Source organism: Bubalus kerabau, chromosome 17 (assembly GCF_029407905.1).
Source record: "Bubalus kerabau isolate K-KA32 ecotype Philippines breed swamp buffalo chromosome 17, PCC_UOA_SB_1v2, whole genome shotgun sequence".
Lineage (NCBI taxonomy): Eukaryota > Metazoa > Chordata > Mammalia > Artiodactyla > Bovidae > Bubalus > Bubalus kerabau.
The window spans coordinates 65976636-65992631 of NC_073640.1; the positions used below are offsets into that span (position 1 = coordinate 65976636).

Below are 15996 nucleotides of genomic sequence, written 5' to 3' on the forward strand. Positions count from 1 at the left end.
CTGGTCATCCTGTAGTTAACGTCTCCACCCTGGGGTTTCAGTACCTATAAGATAGCTCACAGAATATGGCTCAGAATATGATCTATTGACCATGAGAAGGAAATAAAGGTCCTTGACTTTGCTTAGTGACTAAACAATTATTATTTTGTCCTCTTTGTTTACTTTCCTTGGTTTCTGCATTTTCTCACTTCTCTGTTATTCTGTGGCTAAAATTGTTCTACAGACAAAAGGCAGGTAGAGGAATAAGGGGTAGGGGGGAGAAGGGCTGTAGGATTCTCATCCATTTTTTATTTACATTGTTATGCAACCAATTTCCATAGCTCTTTTATCCTGTAAAACTGAAACTGTGCCCCTATTTAACACCCCATTTCCCCCTTCATTCCAGCCCCTGGAGAACCATGATTCAGAACTTTTTATCTCTAGAATTTGACAACTCCATGTAATTCATTGAAGTGAAATCATATAATATTTGTCTTCTTGTTACTGGCTTGTGTTACTTAGCATAGCGTCCTCAAGGTTCTCCATGTTGCAGCTTGTGTCAGAATTTCTTGATTTTTTAAGGCTGAATACTATTCCACTGGTAGTACAGACTACATTGCATATATATATTTCTTCATGAATGGACATTGGGGCTACTTCCATCTTTCAGCTTTTGTAAATAATGTTGCTGTGAATGTGGGTGTACAAATTTCTCTTTGAGACCTTATTTTCAGTTCCTTTAGGTGTATACCCATAAGTGAAATTAGCTGGATCATATGGTAATTCCACTTTTAATTTTCTGAGGAACCACCATATTTTATCTACAGCAACTGCAGCATTTTACATTCCTACTCACAGTGCACAAGGTTTCAGTAGAGAGCATTTGAACAGAAAGAAACATAGGTCTGGAGAAATATATGATTTGTTCAAAGGCATAAGTATGATCATGGAGCCAAAATTCTGATCAGTTACCTAGCTCTTTGAAAGCTTGCTCTTAACGAAAATGATAAACTTGGACTTCGGAGTGTCAGGGGTGGAAGTCCCGCAGAGCCATATAGTAAAGAGACATTTCATGCCCCAAAGGAGCAGGAAACAGAGTCCTGTCATTTCTGATTCAGAATGAAGGTTAGTCCCCCACTCCCTGCAGGCACTTGGGAGACCACTCAGGTTTGGTGCTTTAACTGAGCTGGGCTAGAGTCTGTGCCTCCTATAAATTCCATCTCCTTCTGCCTCAGAGCAGAGATCCTATTCCGTTTCCCTCTGCAAGTAATGGAACAGAAATCTACCAGGTTTCAGAATCCTTGGTGAAGAAATGTATGGAGTCTGAGCACTCTGATCAGCAAGTTCCTAAAAGAGTCACCTCACTCAGATCAAGGAAGGGAGTAAACAATGACAATATTATTCACTGTTTTATACAGGAAAAGAAGACAAAGATTGTACATAGTTTGTGCAAAATAAGACAAGCTAGTATGTAGTATAGCTGGATTTGAACCAACAGGGATGGTTGATTTCAATCCAAAGATCAGCCTCTTCATCCATTCGACTCATGCCAATTAAGCAGTTGCTGTGCCAGGTTCTATGTTGGAAACTTTTGCTTCTGTGGGGCAGGAAGCTTTTCTTTCCAGGTTCTTTGCCCAGTCTAATAATTAAGTCAGCAAAAGTCAGATGAACAAGTTTAATTTGCTATGTATTGGAGTCCAATAAAAACTCTAAGCCATGGTGACAGTCAGGCAGTTAAGGCTTATACACTTCCCTGAGCTAAAGAGAAGGGAGTAGGGATCTGGGGCTTCAAGGGGAAGAGAACCTACAGGAAAGATGGGAAAAGCAAATGCTTGGTGAACAAAAGTTTGCTGTGCAATGCAGACAAGTCTTTCTGAGATAAAAATTTATCTCTGGTAATAACTCTCCTCCTAAACTACATTATTTTGAGGAGTTAAGGGTTGGGAAGGAGGGGCAAGAAGCTTCTGAGTTTGCTGGGTCTTTATTGCCTTCAGCTCAAAACTACCCATCTTACAAAGGCACACAATTGCGGGGGAGACATAATCCACTCTACCTCACTTCTCTTTAAACAACCTTTCCAGTAACTTAAAAAAAAACAAATTAATTAATTAATGGCTGCACTGGGTCTTTATTTTCGTGAGCAGACTTTCTCCACTTGTGGCGAGCAGGGGCTACTCTTTAGTTCTGGTGCATGGGCTTCTCATCCCAGTGGCTCCTCTAGTTGAGGAGCACAGGCTCTAGAGCACAGGCTCAGTAGTCGTGGTGCCCCGGTTTAATTGCCCCTCAGCATGTGGAATCTTCCTGGACCACGGATTGAACCTGTGTCCCCTGAGTTGGCAGGTAGATTCTTAAATACTGTGCCACCAGGGAAGTCCCTTCCAGTAACTTTGAAACTTGTTAAAAGGCTTCTTTATGTCTGAAGAAACCAATGCTCAGAGATGGAGAACTTGCCCCAAGTGTCCTTCCACCACCTGCCCCCCATCACTCCATTGCTCCATGGAATTGGACTCCTGGGGCCAAGAGTGAATGGACATTCTTCATGGCTTGGCATCTTCCTTTCTCAGCAGATCACAGCTCCTCAATTCCACCTAGGATGCGGTGTCAGGATCCCTGCCAGTGTGGTCAGAAGCTGGTCCGCAGACAGCCACTGAAGCCCAGACAGGGGTCTGAGATTCCTGTGACCCGTCATCTGAACATCCTCCACCTGGTGGTCTTGGGTGTGGGCAGCACCCTGGGTGTTGGCGTGTACCTTGTGGTTGGTGTAGTGGCCCTATTTGTTGCTGGACCAGCGATCATCATCTCCTTCTTGGTGGCTGCCCTGTCTTCTGTGTTGTCTGGACTCTGCTATGCTGAGATTGGGACACGAATATTGTGGACCGGTTCTGTGTATCACTACAGCTACATCAGTGTGGGAGAACTGTGGGCCTTCATCTCTGGCTGGAACCTCATACTGTCCTATATCGTTGGTGAGATGATGGCTGGACAGGATGTGGGGGTTGAGACCAGAAATTTGGAGTGGGGATTTGGTCTTCAGTCATTTATGAGCACTCTATCATCCACTTAGTGAGGCAAGGAGAGTAATAGTGTCAGGAAAACTCCACAACTTCATTCTACTCAGCTCTCTCTCTCTCCCTTCCCTCCTCCAGAGGAAAGGAAACTGTGGGGAGTGGGTGAGAAGGAGGCATGTTCCATAGGCTCATCTCCTCACCATATTGAAGTCTCTGCTCAGCTGTTGACTTCACGGAGTTTCCGTTAGCACTAGATTTAAATTTTTAGTCCTTTATCTCCCAGACCTCTTGTTCCCTCTTCCCTGTTTTCTTGCATAACATTGATGTCTCACTATAATATTAAATTGTTGACCTATTTTGGAATCACCTGGGTCTACTCTCCCCACCTCATGAAAAGCAACACTTTGAGATTTGGTGTTTTGTATTTTTCCTCCCCAAAATACATACCATGGTGCATGAAGTGATTCAATTCATGTGACCAATGACTGTTCCTTCTTCTGCTCCTTCAGCCAGTGCAAGTGTGGCCAAGGCCTGGAGCTCCACGTTTGACAGCCTGATTGGGAACCACATCTCTCAGGCATTACAGAAAACTTTTTTTCAGTACATGCCTGACTACCTAGCCACGTACCCAGACTTTGTTGCCCTGGCTGTGGTGCTGCTGTTCACAGGTGAGACAGAGTTAGGGTGAGAAGAGTGGGGTGTGGAGAGAGGACTGGGGTGGGAAAGGCTTGGGGTGGCAGAATAGTGGGGGATTAGGACTGAGAAGAAGGGTCTCGGGTATGGCTTCCCTGGTGACTCAGTGGTAAAGAAACTGTCTGTCTATACAGGAGCCGCATGTTCGATCCCTAGGTGGGGAAGATCCTCTGGAGGAGGAAATGGCAACCCACTCCAGTATTCTTGCCTGGAAAACCCCATGGACAGAGAAACCTGGTCATCTATGGTCCATGGGATCACAAAGAGTTGGACACAACTCAGCAACTGAGCACACACGCACAACCCATCCTCCAAGAAAGGTCTGGATATGAGAGAGAGGAAGGCAAGACATAGACTATTGTTTCCCATCCTTGGCAGTACTGACCGCCTAGGCTGGAATATCCTTTGGTATTGGGGGCTGTGTTGTCCATTGTTATTGTTGTTTAGTCCCTAAGTAATGTTCGAGTCTTGGCAACCCCATGGACTGCAACAAGCCAGGCTCTTCTGTCCTCCACTGTCTCCTGGAGTTTTGCTCAAACTCATGTCCATTGAGTCAGTGATGCTATCTAACCATCTCATCCTCTGCCACCCTCTTCTCCTTTTGCCTTCAATCTTTCCCAGCATCAGGGTCTTTTTCAAAGAGTTGGCTCTTTGAACTGTAGGATTTTCTTAATTTTTATCATTGTCAGATAAGTATCATTCCAGGCTTTCCTCACTAGACACCAGTTATGTCTGTGTCCCAAACTGTGACAATCCAATATTTGTCTCCAGACATTGGTAAATGTCCCTTGGGGCACAAAATCAACCCCAGCTTGGAATCATTTACTTGGACAAATTCCTTCTGCTGTTTTAAAACTAAAGATGTAATTTTAGATGGGAGATAGCTCACATAGCATAAAACTAACAATTTTACTATTTTTCCTCAATTTTATTGAGATATAATTGACATACAACATTATATAAGATTAAGGTGTTCAATGTGTATATTGTGAGATGACGGCCACAATAAGAAATTAACCACCTTAAAGTATACAATTCCGTGACACTTAGTACATTCACAACATTACACAACCATCACCTCCATGTAGTTCCAAATATGTTCATCACAACAAAGGAAACCCTGCACCCACTGAACAGTCACTGTCCATCTATCTGCCCCAGTCCCACAACTCCCAGCCCCTGTTAACCACCAGTCTGTGTTCTGTCTCTATAGATTTAGTTATTTTGGATGTCTCATGTTCCATCTTTCTTACAGGGGCACTTGCTCTGGGAGCTCGCCAGTCAGCCCTGATTACCAAAGTGTTCACAGGCAGCAATGTCTTGGTTCTCATCTTCATCATGCTCTCTGGCTTCATTAAGGGAGACCTGCACAACTGGAAGCTCACAGAACAGAACTACACATCCATCACACCTGGATCGGGTGGCATTTCTAGGTTAGGGTGGTACCCTTGACCTTAGTAATGTATGGGCTGAGGGTGCAGAGCTGGGACTAAGAGACCAGGGCTGATGGATCCAAATGTTGGGAGTCTGGAGCCCAGGACTTGTGGTATTAACTGAGGATTCCAGTAGAAATGGCTGAACACACTTCACCCATGTTCTTCCTTGTTCCTTCTCTCACCATAGCTTGGGTCCTCTGGGTTTCGGAGGATTTGTGCCATTTGGCCTTGATGGAATTCTCCGGGGAGCAGCGATATGTTTCTATGCACTTGTTGGTTTTAATGCCATTGTCACTAAAGGTAACATGGTCATTGTGTGTCCCATCAGGGGTTTGGGACAGATTGGGCTTCCCCTTGGGCACAGGGGTGGGTAGAAGCTTAGGCTTATTTTTACGGTACAAGAAGGAGAGGGATTTTGTGCTTTCACCCCAGTGTGTTTTCCTAACATGGTACCTCCATCACTGTTGCAGGGACTGTTCAGTGGGTGCAGGGTTTCCTTTGTTGTGATGAACATATTTGGAACTACATGGAGGTGATGGTTGTGTAATGTTGTGAATGTACTAAGTGTCACGGAATTGTATACTTTAAGGTGGTTAATTTCTTATTGTGGCCTAAACCCTCGTCATTCCATCCCCTGGAGCATCTTGATCACAATCTTCATCTGCTTTCTGGTATACTCTGGAGTCTCAGCTGCGCTCACCCTCATGGTGCCCTACTACCTGATTCACCCTGAGAGCCCCTTGCCGCAGGCTTTTCTCTACATTGGCTGGGACGTTGCCAGATATGTTGTGGCTGTTACCACCCTCTGTGCTCTTACATCCAGGTCAGTATCATGGTTTTCTTCCTGCCTACTGTCAGATGGTCAGGTTCCCAGCACTTAGGATTGAGAGACAAGAGATAAAGACACCTTACACCTTGTAGACCAGAGAGCAGATGCCCTGGTCTGTCCTCATGTTCCTGTTTTCCCTTCCAGACTCCAGAACATCTTCTTCCCCATACCTGAGGTGATCAAGGATATGGCACATGATGGGCTCCTTTTCCAAGGACTTGCCAGTGTCTTTGCTTGCACAAGAACCCCCATCATGGCCATCATGTCTTCTGGAAATCTTTCAGGTGAATATCAAACCCACTCCTTCTTTGATCAATTTCTTTAGCTTGAGTACTTCCTCCAGTTTCTCACCACCTCCACCATCTCCCCCCTCCACAAACTTGTTTTGCCTTCATTCTAGGGCTCTTGGCATTGCTGTTCAAGTTCAGTGACCTTCTGAACCTCATGTCAATTGAGAATCTGCTTGTTTACTCCCTGGTGGCTTTCTCTGTACTTGTTCTCAGGTGAGAATCCACTACACCTTGACTGGGGTCTTGGACTTGTGGGGACTGATGGGGCAGTAACCATCTTGTGCATTCATACTGCTTTCTATATGTCCTTCTGTGCTTAAGGTAGGACAGATGTGGAATAGTCTGTGTGATGTTGGATGAGTATGGGCCACTCTTAGCATAATACCTCCAATTCAGGTACCAACCAGAACAGAATTTAAGCAGGAAGGAAGAAATTGATATTTCAGAATGTGAAGCAAGTCCTTTAGAAACTGTACCTGAGGCAGGAACCTCAAACATCCTGAAGACTGTGTGGTATCCTATCAACACCTTCCCCACCCAGGAGTCTGGCCAGATTATTTATGGATGCACCTTACTGCTTGGTGAGCTGTGGGATTTCTCTTAGGTCATATTCTGAAATTGGCAAGATAGAGGGGAATTCTGTGTCTTTGCCTATTGAGACATCTTGGAGATATATTGGCCCTTCCTGATGTGGGCAGCCTGGGGAGGGGTGTGACCCGAGGTCCTGACATCTTTGTCTTCTGGAGTCCAGCCTGTTCTCCTCCTCCGTGACCCTTGCAGTTCTCCTGCTGACCATCCTGGGCCTGATCATGGCCCAGTGGCCCAGCCAGGTGTTCTCTGGAGACCCCGTGCTCACAACAGTGGCTGTGCTGCTGCTGCTGCTCATCACTGGGGTCACGGTCATCATCTGGAGGCAGCCCCAGGACCCCACTGCTCTTTACTTCAAGGTAGGTGACCTTACATACCAGAAGCATCCATATTGAATAAATAAAGTCTGCATGCTTTGAGATCTAAACATCCACTGCTGGCCCAGAGAAGAGAAGTTGCTAAAACAAACAGACACTTCCCTGATCCACACTCAGTGCTTTACATACAATCTCAGTAGGCACTGAACATACAGCCTGAAAAGGACTAGAATCATCTCACCCATGTGGAGTAGGGTCTCCCTTTCAAATCTGGGGTGTGTTGGGTGTGTTCAGCATGAGCTGACTTTCCCTACAGGTCCCTGCTCTGCCTGTCCTCACACTTGTGAGCATCTTTGTGAACATTTACCTGATGATGCTGATAACCCATAGGACTTGGACCCAGTTTGGTGTCTGGAATGCAGTTGGTAAGTGACTTTCTGGGATAAAGAGACCTCTTGAGTGGCTGAACCCACCCATGTTCCTACCATTTCTTCCCTATATTGTGTCAGACACCATAACAGGAGCCCATCTTGCATTTGTAAGTGAGGAGAAGGCCTAATTTTCCTTCTCATTGTCTCGTTTCTCTACTAGGATTTCTCATATACTTTGGATATGGGATCCGACACAGCCTGGCAGGGAACAATCATCAACAGCCACCAGCCTCCACCTCCCAGACTCTTGACAAAAACATCCCTGATGCTGAGCCATCTTAACCACAGGAAGTAGATGCTGTGTGGAAGCCCTCCATGCACTGGAGGATCTTCTGTTTCAAGGGGCACCGTGAGCCTCTATGGACTGTGAAGGCAGATGCACTTAGAGTCCTGTATTTTATTGTTCTTGGACACAGTGACTGTAAATTTGCATAAATTTTAAATAAATTTTTAAAAATTTTGTCAAGTGCAGCAAGATGAATTTTCACAAAAAACTACAATGTAAGCAGCAACCAGAAGAAGAAATAAAATACTCACCTGCATGCAAGAAGCTCCCCCTCCTGCCTCTTTCCGGTAAAAACACCAGGGACTCCCATATGGGAAGGAAATTCAGGTAACACTATATGTGTCCAGTATTGCACTTGAAATATTAGGACACAAATATATTGGAAGTAAAATGAAAAGAACAGATACATTGTGCAAACAGTAACATGAGAAAGCTAGCAGGGTTGCATCAATATCAGACAGAGCTGACCTTAAGGAAAAGAGAGTAATAACAGATAAAGTGGATCCTTTCATAATGACAAAGGGATATGCTCATTCATGCCTTTCCTCTGGCGTTATTGAGATAGAGTGTCAATAGTGAAAATAATCACTTTTCTTGACTTTTCTGTCTCAGACTCTTAGAGCTGCACAGTAGAGTTAATTAGGAAAAATTCTTAACTGGGGAAAAAATCGGCACTGACAGAGGTGGGTCAGGGGTTTGTTGATAAATGTTGGGTGGAACTGAAAAATAGGAAGTGAAACTGAAAAGACAAGTGTAAGCTGTTGCAGGACAGAATGCTTGAAATGGAGATTATGAACAATGAAGACAGCGGTTATAATGAAGTAGAGGTTTGGTTGTGGGATTGAGCAACTGAAATAGAGTGAAGGAGGGATGAAAGTCAGGAAAGTGAGTAGCAGGCTTCCCTGGTAGCTCAGTGGTAAAGAATCTGCCTGCCAATGCAGGAGACACAGGTTTGATCCCCAATCTGGCAAGATCCCACATGCCATGGAGCAACTAAGCCCCTGGGCCACAACTACTGAGCTTGTGCTCTACTGCCCATGAGTTGCAACTACTGAAGCCTGCATGCCCTAGAACCTGAGCTCTGAAACAAGAAACACCACCACAATGAGAAGCCTGTGCACTGCAGCTACAGAAAAGGCCCAGAACAGTCATAAATAAACAAATAAATAAAACTATTTTTTAAAAAAAGAAATGGAGTAGAAAACTCATGAGATGATATAAAACTAGATGGAAGATGGGACCTCGCCAGTGGTCCAGCAGTTAAGAATCTACCTGTCAATGCAGGAGACACAGATTCGATCCCTGGTCCAGGAACATCCCACTTGCCATGGGGCAAGTAAGCCTGTGCCACAGCTACAGAGCCTGCACTCTAGAACCTGGGAGCCGTTAACTCCTGAAGCCTGCATTCCCTGGAGCCCATGTTCTGCACCAGAAGAAACCACTGCAATGAGGAGCCTGTGCACCACAACTAGAGAGGAGCCCCTGTTCATCACAACTACAGAAAAGCCCACACAGCAACAAAGACCCAGAACAGCCTATAATAAATAAATAAAATAATAATTTTAAAAAAGAAACTGAGTAGCAAGTTATTAGATGAATTAAAACTAGATGGAACAGGGGACTTCCCCAGTGGTCCAGTGGTTAAGAATCCACCCTCCAATACAGAAGACATGAGTTTGATTCCTGGTCAGGGAACTAAGATCCCATATGCCAGGGGGTGACTGAGCCTGCCCACCCCAGCTAGAGAGAAGCCTGACTGCCGCAGGGAGAGTCTTCATGCCACAATGAAGGACCCCAGGTGCCACAGCTGAGACCTGGAGCAGCCAAATAAGAAAAATAGTAAGTATAGTTTTAAAATAGATGGAGGAGGTTGAACAGAAGTAGGAAAGTCACCAAATTGAGAGCCGTGATGAAATTAAAGGTGTAGGATCCAAGTAACGGAGACTGAAACTGTTGGTAAAACTTTGATGCAAGAGGTTGACCTCACCTGATTATCATCCTTCCCTTACTTCCGGGACAACCGGATATCCTGTGCTACTCCATGTGCTGTGATAGGCAAGACTCGATGAAAAGTTGAATCACAATGTAGTCAAGCCTCCAAATCAACCACCAGCTCGTAGTGGACAGGACAGATAGATTCACATTTCAACTGAAAGTGCCATTAACTGAAACCAGAATGTGGGTAATTCTACAGGAAATAAAATGGTGCATTTTCATAACTATTGAATGGTATGGGGAATTCCCTGGTGGTCTGGTTATTAGGGCTCCAAGCTTCCACTGCAGGGATTGTGGGTTCTGTCCCTTATGGGTGAACTAAGATCCCACAAGCTGCACAGTGCAACAAACAAAATAAAGTAAGTGATATGACCCAAACTGGAGATTCATTCATTAATCAAATACTATCACCCACACAGGCGTACTTTGGAAATATCTCTGGTTGAGTCCAGACAACCCAATAAAAAGAACTGGCAATAAACGGAGTCATATACAAATTTTTTAGTTTCCCTGTACATGTAAAAGTTATGTCATACTACACTTTACTCAGTGTGCAAGAGCATTCTGTAAAAAAATAATGTACGTACCTTGATTTTAAAATATTTTTTTAAATGTGGTAAACATTAACTTCAGTGGCCACAAATCTTCAATTTGTCAAAAAAAAAAAAAAAAGAAAGAAAGAAAGAAAAAAAAGAACCATTATCTGGAAAGCACCAAAAAAAAAAAAAACAAGTTATGTCTGTACTTGTGATTGTATCTGTACATAGTAAGATATGTATATATGTAAAATCAACATGCATAAAATATGTATCTATCTAAGATATGGAGAAGGCACTGGCAACCCACTCCAGTACTCTTGCCTGGAAAATCCCATGGGCAGATGAGCCTGGTAGGCTGCAGTCCATGGGGTCGCTAAGAGTCGGCACGACTGAGCGACTTCACTTTCACTTTTCACTTTCATGCATTGGAGAAGGAAATGGCAACCCACTCCAGTGTTCTTGCCTGGAGAATCCCAGAGACGGGAGCCTCATGGGCTGCCATCTTTGGGGTCGCACAGAGTCGGACACGACTGAAGAGACTTAGCAGCATCTAGGATATATGTATTAAATATATATTTTTTTATTGTTCTCTGTTTCTATGAAATTCACTACATGTAGGTATCTTGTATTTATATTTGCTAAATCTCTCACCTCTTGGTTTCTGTGTATACTCCCTGCATTCTAATCCTCTTCTTATGAAGACATCAGTCATACTGAGTTAGGATCCACTCTAGTGACCTCGTTTAAGTTTAATGACGTCTTTCAGGCCCAATGACTAATACAGTCACATTCTGTGGTTCCTGGAGATTAGGACTTCAACATATGAATTTGAGAGCAGGGATATGGATTCAGCCCATCACACTTTTGATACTGTTTTCTTCCCAGCAGCCAAAATAGTGTCTGGAATACAGAAAGTGTTCAACTATATTTGATGAAATATGTGATAAAAGAATCACATGTACATATATTTTATGTGCCCCTCAACAGAGAAAATTTTATTTAGAAGTTGTTATCAAGGGGAATGCATGATATTCGTTTGGGAAAAAAATATTTGTGAAACTAATTGAAAAGGAAAATGAGAGTTTAAAGCTAGGTCTAATCTATGAGCTATGGTCTTTCCAGTAATTCATGTACGAATGTGAGAGTTGGACCATTAAAGAAGGCTGAGCACCAAAGAATTGATGCTTTCGAATTGTGGTGCTGGAGAAGACTCTTGAGAGTCCTTTGAACTGCAAGGAGATCAAACCAGTTCATCCTAAAGGAAATCAGTTCTGAATACTCATTGGAAGGACTGGTGCTGAAGCTGAAACTCCAATACTCTGGCCACTTGATGCAAAGAACTGAATCCTTGGAAAAGACCCTGATGCTGGGAAAGGTTGAAGACAGGAGGAGAAGGGGATGACAGAGGATGAGATGGTTGGATGGCATCACTGACTCGATGGGCATGAGTTTTAGCAAGCTCCAGGAGGTGGTGAACCACAGGGAAGTCTGGCATGCTGCAGTCCATAGGGTCGCAAAGAGTCAGACACAACTGAGCATGCATGTAACACAACACATAATGAAAGAATCCCATGTACATAAAAAGCTCTTACAGATCAACAGATCAAAAGAAAATGTTGATCTTACAGATCAACATTAAAAAGTTCCTCTGTTCAGTTCAGTTCAGTTCAGTCACTCAGTCGTGTCTGACTCTTTGCGACCGCATGAACTGCAGCACGCCAGGCCTCCCTGTCCATCACCAACTCCTGGAGTTCACTCAAACTCACGTCCCTCGAGTCAGTGATGCCATCCAGCTATTTCATCCCCTGTCATCCCTTTATCCTCCTGCCCCCAATCCCTCTCAGCATCAGAGTCTTTTCCAATGAGTCAACTCTTCGCATGAGGTGGTGTTGGGAGCCACGTTAGGCATTACTGACAAAATGGAGGCACGGTCCCCAGCCCCCTCTCCTCATTCCGCAGGCACGGATCCCAGGATGAAGGAGTTAGGCCTTGTAATTCTGACTTGTCTTTTCCTCTCCTCAGCTGAGTTGACTGAAAAGGAATATTAAGGTGCTTATTGGTCTTGAGAGGAGCATGAGAAGGCACAAAGCCTTCTGCAGCATTGCTCAGAAAATAATTCATAAAGTTAATCATTGACATTTGATCAAGGACTTTTACAAAAGAGTGTTCCAGGATGAGCACATAGGCCGTAGCTTGAGGCCACAGGAGGGATTGATATCTGAAGCCTATTTGTGAGGAGAAAGTTTATGGCAAAGGAGTTTACTGAATTTAGGGCTTAGAAATAATTAAAATAGTTAGAAGTTAAAGATTTAAGGAATATTGTAAAGTAGCATATGTTACTATAGCTTATAGAAGTTAGGAATTTTTAGAGACACTATAGCTAGAAGCCTTTTTAAGAGATAGCGAGCTCAGGACGTTAGGGGCAAACAGGATTTAGGAAGATAAGTAGGAAACTGAGGAATGTAGCATGAGTTACAATGTAATCACAAGTTAACTATAGGACACATTAGAGGAGGTAGATAATAGATGATAAGGCTGATTCCGAGAGAATCACTGAAGCAGGAACTCTGTTTGAAGAACAACAGTGATTTATGGAGATAATAAATCTGGGAGAGGGGGAACTGAAAATGTCAAACCTCTGGCCTAATGCTTTTGTGAAAGTATAAAAGAGAATCTTAAACTTGGAATAAACAGGCTGTCCATAGAAAACTGAGAGGCTGTCTCATTGGCCGACACCGTCCATCTCTTCAGGTTGAATCCCTGGTTGCTGGAGTTGGACTCCAGCAAGTGGCGCCCAGAACAGGGGACACTGAAGAGTAAATAATCTAGGAATGTAACGCGGGACGGTTAGGATTGTACCTGTGGGTGGCCGGCACCCCTCTGTAGTTTAGGCAGGGTGAGGAGGGTACAGAATCAGTAAGAATATTCTCTAGAAGAATGGGTTTCTCTGCATCTAAGAATAGACAAATGTTTATTGAAATATTACTTCATATGTTAGCCCATAGAGGCGTCAAGTAAGCACAGGAAGACTGTCTAAATTTCTACGTTTGTTTTATACTTTGCATGGGCCAGAAAAAGTTCCTGTAGATGGTTTTGCTCTGTGGAATATGATTATAAATGTCCTGGACCCCCGTCATGAGGCTGTTAGATAGACTATGGGGGAGGCTATAGCGGTGGATGGTGGAGAGTCTCCACCTTCTGCGCAGATCATGTTTTCTGCCATTGAGGAAATAAAGGAGGGAGACTGTGCTCTACCTCCCGAGGAAGGAGAGGGCTTACAGGACGCTGCGGCCGGGGGCCCTGGAGAGCCCCCTCCCCCTCTATGCAAACCTTTAAAAATTTATCCACCACTTTCTTATTTAAGGCGACCACCGCCACCTCTGCTTGTGCCCCCCAGGGCCCAGGAGTTCCCCACTTTGCCTCCAAAGCCTCCCAGAGCATTGCCTAAGGCTGAGAAAGATTAACAGTGTTTTTGAAACAAAGGAGTTTTAAAGCAGACGCATGCACAATATACAGAGCCTGCTCCTTGGAGAAAACCCACTCAGGGGGCCCTCACACAGGCTAAAAAAAAAAAAGAAGAAGAATAAAGAAAAAAGATTAACCCTAGTGGAAACGATTCTACAAATAAAAAATGTTTCTCTTGTGGCCAAATGGGGCATTTTTGCCTGCGATGTCCTGCCAAGCAGGGACAACAAGCCGTGCCAATCAATCCCAGGTAGCGCAGGACTGGACCTCAGTTCCACCACCGCAACAATATTAACCCCTGACGTGCCGGTTACTCCGATTCTAACGGGAGTGGCTGGCCCCCTACCTGAGGGCATTGTAGGACTTGTGCTGGGGTAGCTCGCTTTCTTTTCAAGGAATTTCAGTGGTGCCTGGTGTAGTAGATTCTGATTATACTGGGGAAATTAAAGTTTTGATCTCGCTGCCTACTAAAACTGTGCAAATTAATAAAGGTCAAAGAATAGCACAGCTTTTGCTTTTACCTTATTATCAGACAGGGAAAAACCCTGACTTCTCAAGCTAGGGGCCCCAGAGGATTTGTATCTAGGGATCTAGCTTTTAGGCCTTTAAAAGATATTTTAATTCAAGGAAATAAAATATCAGGGCTGTTAGATACTGGAGCAGACATCTCTTACATTGCTGGAAAAGATTGGCTCTGGTCCTGGCCGACACGCTTGACCAGTGCCGGCCTGGTAGGAATAGGGTCAGTGCCCTCGGTTGCTAAGAGCTCACAAATTTTGACATGGCCAGATAAGAAGTGGGCACAAGGCACTTTTTGTCCATTTGTGATTCCTTCACTACCTTTTTCTTTATGGGGGGGAGATATATTATCTCAGATCGGAATGCTTTTATATAGCCCAGATGAAAAGGTTACTAATCAAATGCTGCAAATGAGGTATAATCCTGATAAGGGGCTTGGTAAAGATCAGCAGGGAATTGTTTCGCCATTAGAGACGGTTCCCAACAAGAATAGAGAAGGTCTGGGATATTCAAATTTATCCTAGAGGCTGTTGCTCTTGCTGCCGACCCTAGTACCTGGAAATCTGATGACCCGGTATGAGTGGAGCAATGGCCATTAACAGCTGAAAAGTTACAGGCAGCTGGGGATTAGTTATGGAACAACTGGCAGCCGGCCATATAGAGCCTTCTAATAGCCCCTGGAATACTCCTATTTTTGTTATTAAGAAAAAATCAGGAAAATGGAGATTGTTACAAGATTTGAGGGCTATAAACGCAACTATGGAAGACATGGGGGCCTTCCGGCCGGGCCTCCCTTCCCTGGTGGCTGTGCCTTTTCAATATAATGTGATAGATCTACAGGATTGTTTCTTTGCCATTCCGCTGCCTGATCAAGATTATAAACCGTTTGCTTTCAGTCTCCCTTCAACTAATTTTAAACAGCCCTATAGAAGGTTTCAATGGAAAGTTTTGCCTCAGGGAATGAAAAATAGTCCTACCTTGTGTCAGAAATTTGTAGACCAAGCTGTGCAAAATGTTAGAGGAAAAGATAAAGATCTATATTTGATACATTATATGGATGATATTTTGGCAGCTCATAAGGACAGAGCCTTGTTGCAATAAATTTTATCTGAATTGATTGAGGCCTTGGAAAGCTGGGGTTTAAAGATAGCTCCAGATAAGATACAAGTAAATCTTCCTTTTTCTTATTTAGGGAGGGTATTAAATACCCATGCCATGAGTCATGCCCCTTTGCAGCTGTGGAGAGATCGTTTACTAACTTTAAATGATTTCCAGAAATTATTAGGGGATATTAATTGGATACGCCCACATTTAAAACTGACTACTGCAGATTTAAAGCCTTTGTTTAATTGCTTAAAAAGAGATCCTAGTCCCAGTTCTAAGAGAAAGTTGACTAGTGAGGCAGAGTAGGCTCTTGTTAAAGTGGATGAGTCTTTAAATGATCAGTTAATTAGGATTAATATTACCAGAGGATGGGACTTAATTATTCTTGCCACAGAGCATACACCTACAGGATGCTTGTGGCAAGAAGGTCCATTGGAATGGCTCCATCTACCAGTGACCCCAAGAAAAATAGTTTTATCTTATCCCAGCTTGGTGGCACAATTAAATATAAAAGGTA

General features: G+C 43.8%; 1 protein-coding gene across 1 annotated transcript; it reads left to right on the forward strand.

Moving 5' to 3' along the window:
* The first annotated feature begins 2332 nt into the window (after nucleotides 1-2332).
* LOC129630732 (cationic amino acid transporter 3-like) lies at nucleotides 2333-7853 on the forward strand. Its single transcript, XM_055551228.1, has 11 exons — nucleotides 2333-2945; nucleotides 3497-3655; nucleotides 4936-5113; nucleotides 5304-5422; nucleotides 5723-5939; nucleotides 6090-6229; nucleotides 6346-6448; nucleotides 6632-6816; nucleotides 7016-7182; nucleotides 7457-7565; nucleotides 7732-7853. Exons 1-11 carry the CDS (start codon nucleotides 2408-2410, stop codon nucleotides 7851-7853), a joined length of 2037 nt encoding a protein of 678 aa, XP_055407203.1. The 5' UTR covers nucleotides 2333-2407.
* The last annotated feature ends 8143 nt before the right edge of the window (nucleotides 7854-15996 follow it).

Coding starts and splice junctions, on each gene's coding strand:
- LOC129630732 (XM_055551228.1), top strand. CDS start 2,408: ATGCTCAGAGATGGAGAACTTGCCCCAAGTGTCCTTCCACCACCTGCC. Junction 5,114..5,303: donor GGATCGGGTGGCATTTCTAG/GTTAGGGTGGTA, acceptor CTCTCACCATAG/CTTGGGTCCTCTGGGTTTCG. Junction 6,449..6,631: donor TTCTCTGTACTTGTTCTCAG/GTGAGAATCCAC, acceptor CCTCCAATTCAG/GTACCAACCAGAACAGAATT.